At 58.2% G+C, this 10,970-nt stretch overlaps 1 protein-coding gene across 1 annotated transcript in view; it reads left to right on the forward strand.

Moving 5' to 3' along the window:
* The window catches only part of TFCP2L1 (transcription factor CP2-like 1), a 59,372-nt gene that overhangs the window by 28,099 nt on the left and 20,303 nt on the right, over nucleotides 1–10,970 (forward strand). The window contains exons 3-8 of the mRNA XM_006776836.2: nucleotides 2,965–3,041; nucleotides 3,536–3,641; nucleotides 4,196–4,302; nucleotides 6,024–6,176; nucleotides 7,959–8,069; nucleotides 10,856–10,947. Of these exons, the coding sequence (XP_006776899.1) occupies nucleotides 2,965–3,041; nucleotides 3,536–3,641; nucleotides 4,196–4,302; nucleotides 6,024–6,176; nucleotides 7,959–8,069; nucleotides 10,856–10,947 (646 nt within the window). The remainder of the gene's footprint in view (nucleotides 1–2,964; nucleotides 3,042–3,535; nucleotides 3,642–4,195; nucleotides 4,303–6,023; nucleotides 6,177–7,958; nucleotides 8,070–10,855; nucleotides 10,948–10,970) is intronic.

Below are 10,970 nucleotides of genomic sequence, written 5' to 3' on the forward strand. Positions count from 1 at the left end.
GGCCTGAGTCAGGGAGGTGCCATGTGGCTGGGAGGGGCTCTAGAGTGCAAGCATGAGGAAGGGATGAGGAGGGACGTTCTGTAGGGAACCACACAGGTCAGGTCTCTGCTGGAGGAGGGGGCTGTGACCTGGGCCTGGGTCAGGTCTCTGCTGGTGGACGGGGCTGTGACCTGGGTCTAGGTCAGGTCTCTGCTGCTGGTGGAGGGGGCTGTGACCTGGGTCCGGGTCAGGTCTCTGTTGGTAGAGGGGGCTGTGACTGGGCCTAACGCCCCACTGTAGAACTGCTCTGTATGGGGCAGCAGGTGCCTCCTGCCGGGCATGAGCTGAGGGTGCTGCCGTGCTGGGTCAGTATTCATTGAGCCGTGGGGCACCTGTCCACCCAGGTACTGAGCACCTGGGCGCTGGGCCTCATGGCGGCCAGTGCTCTCCTCCTGGGAACAGGAGGACACTGGAAACTAGTTAGGGTGTGAGAGGCTCCAGGTTACGTTGCCCTCAGAGGAGTGTCGTCTCAGGAGCCTGGAAATGTGTGTTAAAAATCCGACTTCCCAGAAAGTTAGAGGTGTTGGTTAGGTCTGCGAGGCCTTCCTGGGAGTGTGACTTCTGAACGGGCAGTGGGCAGAACAAGAGTTTGGGGTTCATGCCGCTTCCCTCTGGCATGATGTGCCCAGTGCCTCGCCCTGCGCGGGCCGTGGCATGTTTGTCAAGTGTCCGCTGGGCAGTAAGACAGGCTGGGAAAGCTGGGGGAGGGGCTCCTTCCCGAGAAGAAGGTTTGCCGATGGCTGCTTCTGAGCTGCGGGAGCTGGGGGCGCTGTGTCCACTCTGCTGGCTCCGTCCGAGGAGTCGCACGGAATTCGGCGCGTAGTTGTAGCTCAGCAAATGTTTGGGACGAATGACTTAATTTCATATTTTTGTCCATTCTATTCATTGTGTGTGTGTGTGTGTGGGGGGGGTGGGTATGTTACTTTCCCGTGGCTCCTTCAGCAAGGTCCTGCAAGCTAACTAACTCGGAGCCATGGAGGTCGATTCTCCGGCAAGTCTGGAGGCTGGATGCCAGGAATCAACCCGGCCCAGCTCCCTGGGGCCTCAGGGGCCGGCCTCTTCTCTGCCTCCTCGTCTGGTGGGGCTCCGGGAGGCGTGGCTGTATCGTCTCTGTGCCCTCCCAGGGACACAGACAGGGGCCCTAATGCCCCGCCCAGGCCAGGTGGCGTCCAGGAAGAAGCCCAACATGCTCACCGAGGTCCAGGATCCGGTCCCCAGGCCGGCTCCACCGCCAGCCCTCCAGCTGCTGGTGCTCTGTGTACTGCAGCCGACGGTCATGGAAAACCACACGGATGATGCTCTGGCAGGGAAACAGGCGGGAGGAGCTGAGTGTGGGCACCAAGAGGAACCCCCCTCCCGCCTTCTGAGCCAGGGCGCCCCTCCTTCCCTCTGTGTGTCTCTCACAAGGACACCTGTCCCTGTGCCCAGGACACAGGACACAGCCAGGCCGAGCTCCTCATCCCATGCTTCTTAACCTACTTGCATCTGCAAGGACTCTTGTTTCCTGATTAGGTAACCCTCAGGTCCTGGAGATGAGGGTGCAGGCTTACTGGGGGGGCACCATTCAGTCCACTATAAAGGGTCTTAGTATTTTTCTCATCAGCTCTCTTTTAGCTATTTTTAAGACTGTTAGCCACTGGGTGTGTCCTAGCTTGTTTGCAATGTATATGTGTGTGTGTGTGTGTGTGTGTGTGTGTGTATGTATATAAATAAATACAGCTAGATTTCACTCCCCCAGCCCACGATTTTAGGTTCAGAAAGTCCTTCCCCACTGACTGTCCGATAAGTAGTTATTTACGTGACAATAAAACCTTGGGAAATCAACTTTTAAATCCAGTGGTAACTTGGTTTGATATCTGCTGTGAGGTGAGGGTCTGCATTTTGGAAAAAAATAGCTAATCTTAACAGGTGAACATTTGAACAGACCTGTACATGCAAACACACAGACGAGAGAGAAACCTGCAAACCCAGGGCAGCCTGAGCAAGGCCTGGGCTTAGTTAACTTGGTGCCACAGCCGGTTCCTGGTGCCACCACAGGGCACGCTGGCTGGGCACCAGGGCCTTTCTGTTCTATTTTTGTAATTTCTTGTAGACTATCATTATTTAAAAAAACATTTTTTTAAAACAGTGAAACAGATTTACCAATACCAACTATTAAATAATTTATTCTGTGATTTGTAAAGCTGTGACAGATGCTAGGGTGTTGTAGCGTTGTGGTTAAACTTACTTAACTTGGGAAAAGTGACATCATTTGATGTGTGGTCTTTCCCCTAGAAACCATGTGCCCTGTTATTCAGGCTATACTTTCTCTTCTAATGACATGTGTGCAGCTTGGTCATAGATACTTTCACGTTTTTGTTGTTATTGTGCATGAATCTCTTTTCCTTTTATACTCTAACCAGCTTGTGCTGGCTCCATGGCACCGGGCAGAATGCCCTCACCCTTTCAAATATGTGGAATTCGTTTAACTTGGTGAATGCTCTCACCTGCACTTAAGACAATGATTAACAGGCTTTCTCTTCTTTAGTTATTTAGTTAGACCTGCTGTCGGGAGGGGTGGTTGGCTGTTTACTCTGACGTGGATTTCGGTAGCTGCTCTCCATCCGAGTGTGTGGGGGACATTCTTTGTGAAGAAATACAAAGTTTTGTTCCATGACTGTAATGCTAACTATATCGGGTTGGATTCTGTTTCTGTGAAAATTATCGAGGTGCTGCCTCTCAAGGGTCGTGTGGTGTGTTACCTGGGGTGCCCTGGGCCCAGCCAGGTGCTAGACAGACGGGGCTGCCCGCCCAGGGGCCCGGAGCTGGCGCTGAGCTTTCCTCCCGGCCGCGAGCCTGGGTGGCGCTGAGGAGGCTGGAAGGCCGCTAGCTGGTGAGCCCCATTTGGAAACACTCAGAAATGGGAACTGTACTAACTTCCTCCAGGTCAGTCTTATGAAATTCGGCTGCTGGAGAATCGGAAGCTGGGAGACTTTCAGGATCTGAACACAAAGTACGTCAAGGTAAGTCTGTGGGGCGCTCTCCCTCCCTGAGGGGCCGTGGGGGTCTCAGCGCTGGGCGCGCTGTGGTGGTCAGGAGTGGCATGGGGGTTCAGGGAAAGCCCCAGAGGGAGGGGGCCTCTGTTCCCCCGGGTGCTCTCCCAGGGACTAGGAGAGGCCACAGCCGAGAGCCGAGTGGCGTGGGCTGATGGACGAGGCTCTGGGCTCCAGGCTGGCCACTCCCTGAGCTTGTCTGAGCTTCTGTTGGCTCATCAGCACAGAAGGAATGACAGGTAGCCGTGTATGTGAAGCACTCAGTCATCATGGACAAAGGGCAGGCAGCAGCCTGCTCGCTGCTGTTCATGTTGCTGGGACTCTGGAGGGAGTGGGGCGCCCCGGGCGGACCGGACGGCTCCAGGAGGGGCGACCTTGAGGGTGGGGGCGCCCTGGCTCAGAAGGCGGGAGGGGGGTTCCTCTTGGTGCCCACACTCAGCTCCTCCCGCCTGTTTCCCTGCCAGAGCATCATCCGTGTGGTTTTCCATGACCGTCGGCTGCAGTACACAGAGCACCAGCAGCTGGAGGGCTGGCGGTGGAGCCGGCCTGGGGACCGGATCCTGGACCTCGGTGAGCATGTTGGGCTTCTTCCTGGACGCCACCTGGCCTGGGCGGGGCATTAGGGCCCCTGTCTGTGTGAAACCCTGTGGGAGCTGGCAGTCCCCAGGCCTGCTGCCAGGAGTCCCAGGGAAGCTTTGAGAAGGATCATGTGTTAAAGGACTTTGATAAGTGGTAACGGAAAGGCTGGCACGCAGGTGGGCCGTGGAGACAGAAACTCGGGGGCTCAGGCAGGGTCCGTGTCCTCCATCCACAGCCTTTGGGCAGACGGGTTTTGGAATTCAGAGCTGGAGTGAGGCATTGGTGCGTGGACACAGCATCGGACATGCCTCCAGCAGGCAGTCGAGCACAGTCCTTTCTGCAGCAAATAACACGACTATTCACGCAGATTGGACCAAGACTCACAGCTTCATGGCAGCCCACGCCAGGCTTGCTGCCAAAGGAGCTTTGGTTTCTGAACGGCCTGGTTTCTGAACGTTTGGCATCTCCGTGGTTAGAGCTGGGCCTGCGATGGTCCCTCCTTCAGCATCGGCGTGGCTGACACTGCGCTTTGTGTGTGTGCGCAGATATTCCACTGTCTGTTGGTATCTTGGACCCCAGGGCCAGCCCGACCCAGCTGAACACAGTCGAGTTTCTGTGGGACCCTTCGAAGAGAGCCTCCGCGTTCATTCAGGTACGCGGTGGGGTGGGGTGGGCTGCCCGCTGGGGGATACACAGGCGGAGGGCTGCCCGCTGGGGGATACACAGGCGGAGGGCTGCCCGCTGGGGGATACACAGGCGGAGGGCTGCCCGCTGGGGGATACACAGGCGGAGGGCTGCCCGCTGGGGGATACACAGGCGGAGGGCTGCCCGCTGGGGGATACACAGGCGGAGGGCTGCCCGCTGGGGGATACACAGGCGGAGGGCTGCCCGCTGGGGGATACACAGGCGGAGGGCTGCCCGCTGGGGGATACACAGGCGGAGGGCTGCCCGCTGGGGGATACACAGGCGGAGGGCTGCCCGCTGGGGGATACACAGGCGGAGGGCTGCCCGCTGGGGGATACACAGGCGGAGGGCTGCCCGCTGGGGGATACACAGGCGGAGGGCTGCCCGCTGGGGGATACACAGGCGGAGGGCTGCCCGCTGGGGGATACACAGGCGGAGGGCTGCCCGCTGGGGGATACACAGGAGGAGGGCTGCCCGCTGGGGGATACACAGGAGGGGGGCTGTCCACTGGAGGATACACAGGAGGAGGGCTGCCCGCTGGGGGATCTGCTGGGGGTATGCAGGAGGGGGTGCCCCTGGGGGGTCCATGCTGGGTTTCTCAAACCAGCCCCTGCAGGTGCTGCTGGGCCCTGCCCTCTGCTGGGGACCAGGGGGTTGCAGGGGAGGAGTGTGCAGTGCTCATACCAGAGCTTGTTGGTCATGGGGCTGGGAAAAGGATGGGAATGTTTTAGAATCCTGTGTGTGGTTTGCTTACACTATGGAAGCTTTTTATAAAACAAAGTCTTCCCTAGCATATTTGAGGTAAAAAAACGGTCCTTAAGAGTTTCTGTTATTAAGTTAATTACTTAACGGTCAAGCCCTGTGTGTGGGTCCAGCTTCATGGTCAGCACAGCAGGAGACTGAGCGCTGAGGGCGTGGCCACACGCCTGCTGCGGGCCCCCGTGGCTCTCCCTCCCCTGGGGCCTTGGTAGCCTCTTCTCATCAAAGACCAGTAATGAATATAAGCCATCACCACAGTCATGGCCACACGCCTGCTGCGGGCCCCCGTGGCTCTCCCTCCCCGGGGCCTTGGTAGCCTCTTCTCATCAGAGACCAGTAATGAATATAAGCCATCACCACAGTCCCAGTTCATAACAATGGCTCAGGAGAAGTTAATGATCTTTTCCCCATGATTATAATACTCTTGTATTTTAAAGTTATTACCTTATTGTGTTATCATAGTATGTATTGTACTAAAACAAACAGCGTTATAACAATAAATACATATCAAGTGCCCTTCGTGTAGTTAGTACAAAGGTGGTTCCGGCCTTCTGGTCACCTTCCGGCCTGGCCCAAATAACCTGGATGCCAGGCCGTAGGGGCTAAGCTGCGCCATCGCCCCCACCACCCTGCTGCCTGTAACATTTGCCAAGGGAGGGTCTGGGGGAGCGGGGAGGGGGCGCCTGGGGTCAGCAGGCCTGGAGCAATGGCCAGGACTTAGCTGGTCAGGCAGGGCCTCCGAGGTCAAGGGACAAAGGTGGGAGGGCATGTCTTTGTGGAGAGGGCGGTGGAGAGACCACCTGCCCGGTGGCATGGGCAGCGCTGGGGGAGAGGGGAGGTTGGGTGTGCACCGCCAGGCAGGATGGGCGCCTTCCTTGGAGAGGAGCCCGCCTGGCCCCTCCCCCAGCAGCCCCACGTCTCCCCTGCCAGGTGCACTGCATCAGCACAGAGTTCACCCCGAGGAAGCACGGGGGAGAGAAGGGGGTGCCTTTCCGAGTGCAGATCGACACGTTTAAGCAGAACGAGAATGGGGAGTACACCGAGCACTTGCACTCCGCCAGCTGCCAGATCAAGGTGTTCAAGGTAGGGACGGCCTCGCCACGCCCACCACGGTCCATGCCCTGGGCACACCTGCTTCCACTGACGCCGGACAGCGACACCAGACATTCTCGCAGTGCCATGTGGGGGCCCAGCAAGGAGCCTCGACTGGGCTCCTGCCTGCGCCCCCGTGTCCTGGGATGGGCTCCTGCCTGGGCCCACCCCTCAGCTTCCAGCATCGCATGTGTCCGCGCTCACCTCCACTTGATAAGAATGAGTGCTTTTGCACATTTAAAAATTTGTGTTTTCCTACCAAGGAAACACTTGGACTTTCCCTCAAGGAAACACAGGGACTGTGCCCTCTACCTCTGTAGCTCATGGCTCCCACTAGCTCCCCTTTCTGCACCTGAGGCAGAAACTTAGCAGTGAGGGCCCTCCCACCAGGCCCCTTGACCGCACACCAGGTGTTTGGGGAACTGGGCCAGCCATGCCGCTGCGTGTCTGAGTGACCCGAGAAAGGCGTGGCACCTCCTGCCCCGAGGGGGCCCAGCGCCCACCTTCCCACGCCAGTCACAGAGGTGGTTCAAACAGGTGTTTGCACGTGTCAGGCCGAGTCCAGGCGACCTGTCCATTGCTCTCCCACCCTGGTCGCCCCCCTCCCTGGGAAGCACTGGCTTTTGGAGGCCTGACCTGGGGCTCTGTGTGGGTCTCGGGGCCTTTGCAAGGGAAGACAGGGCCCCTCTGGCCAGCAGCGCCCTGGGTGTCACCCGGCTGAGTGTGTCCCACACGCAGGCACAGCCTTGCTCTGTGTCTTCTGGGGAACAGGGCCTGGGGGCAGAGCAGGTGATGTGGGCTTGGCGGCCACATGCCTGCCCTCCCGCTGAACACTGGGCCTGTCCTTATGTCCCCGTATGACCCCCTGCAAGCCCGCCTCTGTGCCGTGTGGGCATCACTCTGAGCACTGTTTCCTAAAATCCCCCGAGCTGGGAGCCAAAAGCTGTGCCTGCGGAAGGTGCCCGGAGGGTGGAAATCCTTGAAGAGGCCATTGAACTGGAGAGTGGGTTTTGCTCACTGACTGCCCACTGTGTGTGGCCTGTGCACAGTGCTGCTCAGTCCTGGGCTGCTGGGTGCCTTGATATCGGAACTCGCCAACCCCACTGTGAGCCCTGGACGCCAGAGCCCAGCAGTTCTGTCCGCAGCCTGCTAGGGCCGGCTAGCTGGCGCACCCCCGCTCTCACATCTGAACTGTGACCTGGTCAGCACTTGGTTCCTCCCCTGTAAATGAGGGGATGAGAGTACCTGTGAGGATGGGACACCTCAAGTCCCTCAGGCTCACAGGCACCCAGACAGGCTGTCAGGGCAGAGACCTCATGTGACGTGTGAGCCTCGAGTGGCAGGAGTCCTGGTGTTGGGGGCCTTGGAGGCCTTCATGACGTGTCTGGGAGCTCACAGCCTATAAGCGTGGGCCAAACCCCGACTGGCAACCCCCAGCTCTCTTCCCTCCCCGTCCACGGCCAAGCCAGGGAGTGCATTGGGATTGTCATGGCTCTTGGGGTTCCTTTCCCCGGCATTTCCTCCCCCAGCCGCCCCCCGCAGCAGCCTGCAGCCCCGTGGCAGGCTGAGTTCCCTGGGGCGGGGAAGGGCTCCAGGCAGGAGGACTTGTGCTCGATGTCTGGGAAGAGAGAGGGGCTGTCCAGCCGGCCCACAAGATCCTGCTTGGGCTCCTGCAGGCTTCGTGGCCACCGCCCAGCCCTGGCTCCTCCACCGATCCGATCGCCATCCCTGCCTGCTGTGGGCTAATTGGACCCCTGTGCTCTGCCTTTGTAGCCGAAGGGAGCAGACCGGAAACAAAAGACCGACCGGGAGAAGATGGAGAAGAGAACTGCCCAGGAGAAGGAGAAGTACCAGCCGTCCTATGAAACCACCATTCTCACCGAGGTGAGCGGCCTGGCGCTGCGGGCGAGTCTCGGGGGTTCCCAGCTCGGGGAGTGCTGTTTTGAGAGCCCCGGTGGTGGTGGTGGTGGTGTGCTCTCGGGAGCTGTCTTCCTCTGACAAGGCCCCGAGGCCAGGAAGCGTTTCAGAAATAACTTGTAGTTGTCTGCACTTTTCAAAATCAGGGCATTACTTTTCAAAATAGGTAATAGGTCCCCAGTTCAAAAGCTGTAAGAGAATAGACATTAGGAAAGGTCCCTCCCACCGCTGCTCAGCCTGCAGTCCTCGCCCCAGGGCGTCAGCAGCTCTGGATCTGGCCCGACTTGCTCTGCCAGGGACTCCGGTCCGTACACGGGTTTACGCCAGCCGTGCACACAGACATCCTGGTCTGCAGCTTGCCTTTTTTTTCTTTTTTTTAAAATCTAATAGTGTATCTTGGAGTCTGCTCCCTGTCTGTTCATAGAGAGCTTTTTAGGTCTTTACCCCGCGTGTTGCCTTTGTCGTTGGTGGACATTGTTGTTCCCGGCTCTTGCCTCTTCAGACGGTGCCACGAGCCTGGTGCCCGAGGCGTTCTCAGTGGGAGAATGTCTGCAGCTCCCGTTTTCGGAGCAGCATTGCTGGCTCGAGGGTGTGAACCCTTGCTGGTTTGGGGTTTGGGTAGATATCAGAATGCATTTTCTCTTTTAAAAAAAAATATACTTTTTATTGATTTCAGAGAGGAAGGGAGAGGGAGATACAGATAGAAGCATCAATGATGGCAGAGAATCGTTGATCGGCTGCCTCCGGCACACCCCACACTGGGGATCGGGCCCCCAACCCAGGCATGTGCCCTGACCGGGAATCAAACCGTGACCTCCGGGTTCAACACTGAGCCACCACGGCCCCGCAGAATGCATTTTCTCTTAACCCTGATGCCAGTACCAGCCTGCTCCACCATCCTCTGTCCTGGGCACTTCTGAGATGCTCACGGTCACAGGCCTTTTTCTCCGGTCACAGGTCACTGCTGGTGTCACCTCTCTTAGTGCAGGCGCCATGATTGTTTCTACACAGCTGGTCCCTGCTGTGTTCTGCAGTCCGGTCAGTTCCTAGGTGGTGTTTGTTCACTGAGTAACTTGACCTATTCAGAAGGCTGCACAGATGTGTAAGGCCCGGCCATGGCCATGGCAGGGTTAAGGCTGTGTTAAGAGTGAGACTCGCCGAAACTGGTTTGGCTCAGTGGATAGAGCGTCGGCCTGCGGACTGAAGGGTCCCAGGTTCGATTCCGGTCAAGGGCATGTGCCTTGGTTGCGGGCACATCCCTAGTAGGGTGTGTGCAGGAGGCAGCTGATCGCTGTTTCTCTTTCATTGATGTTTCTAACTATCTCTCTCCCTTCCTCTCTGTAAAAAAGCAATAAAATACATTTTTTAAAAAAGAAAAAAAAAAGAGTGAGACTCAGGCAGAGTCTCTGAGGACTGGCCTGGTCCTGACTGACGAGCTGCCTGTAGATGTGTGTGTGTGTGTGTGTGTGTGTGCATGCATGTGTGTGCGTGTGCATGTGTGTGCGTGTAGTAAGCCACATGCAGAAGACTATCTGTAACGAGACAGCATGGGAGTTAATTTAATGGCAGAGACAGATGTGTGCTGGCGTTTATCTGAGGGTAACAGCGGCCAGAGAATCCTGCCTCCCCCAACCTTGCACCCCCTCCCGGCGCATGAAGCAGTGCCAGCCTGCACTGTGGGGCCAGCTCAGGCCCGGCTGGTTCCCAGGCTGAGTTCTGCCCGGGCTGCTGCTCTCCTCGGCCTCCGGGATAAGCCTCATTCGGCCTCTGCACCCCGCGCTCCTGTGGCTTCCTCGTGTGGACGGGCCTGTGTGTCATGCATCTTTCCGAGCCCTGCACAGTGTGGCGTGGCCGGCACAGCATCCCCTGGCCTGTGACCTAGTAAGGTGACGGCTCATTTGTATCTCTCATCAGTTTGTTTCTCTGGGGTTTACACCAGCAAACCCAGCCTCACTGAGAGCAGAGGTAAATATTCACCAGCTCTTGCGGTGGGCGACAGTGCGTCTTCAGGAACGCTTTAGACTGGCCTCTCCAAGGACGTGTCGTCACGGGGAAGGCAGGTGAGCCGTCGCTGGCTTCCCAGCAGGCCAGCCCCGTGCGTCTGCTTCCTCCGGGACCCTCCGCGTACTCGCCTTCGGCTTCTGCACAAGAAGTTCCTCGAGGTCGAGGGTGCGTCTGGTGCTGCTGTCTCCCTGAGCTGGGGCAGGGCGCCTGCGTGCCCTACACCCACAGGACGGAGCGGACGAGGCTGTTCCTGGTGAACGCGAAGGCCCTTCTGCAGGGCTTTTCAAACCGCAGGGTTTGATGCTGGGCTTCCCAGCGGTTTCTTGTTTGGGAGTTGTCTGGTCCGAGCTCCCTGCTTCCTGCCTTTGCACCCATCTGTCTGCCCCGGGACCTGCTGTGGGCAGTCGCCCGCTTTTGTTTTCCTCTCTCGTGGGCCCGGTCGTCATGTGGCCGATGGTGTGTCCCTGTTTGGTTTGACGACTAGGAAGCTCACAGAGACATGTGTCCACTTTGCTCCAGGATGACCTGCTGCGCATCTGGTCTCTGCTGCTCTCTCCGGTTCTTTGGGGTTGGGTGAGCCTCCTGTCCGGCTCACGGGGCCACAGGGTGAAGGCAGCCGGGTGTTGAAGGGTCCATGGGTTTGTCCGTTGACTTCAGTGGATGCTGCTCGGTGCAGCCCAGGCGCCGGCAGGTCTGGCTCCTCCTGGAGCCCTGTGGCAGTCACCGCTGCCTGCGCTCTCTCCCTGCAGTGCTCCCCGTGGCCCGATGTGGCCTACCAGGTGAACAGCGCCCCTTCCCCCAGCTACAATGGCTCTCCAAACAGCTTCGGCCTCGGCGAAGGGTATGTGTGACCCCCCCCCCCCC

The sequence above is a fragment of the Myotis davidii genome, unplaced genomic scaffold (assembly GCF_000327345.1).
Source record: "Myotis davidii unplaced genomic scaffold, ASM32734v1 scaffold249, whole genome shotgun sequence".
NCBI classification, from domain to species: Eukaryota; Metazoa; Chordata; class Mammalia; order Chiroptera; family Vespertilionidae; genus Myotis; species Myotis davidii.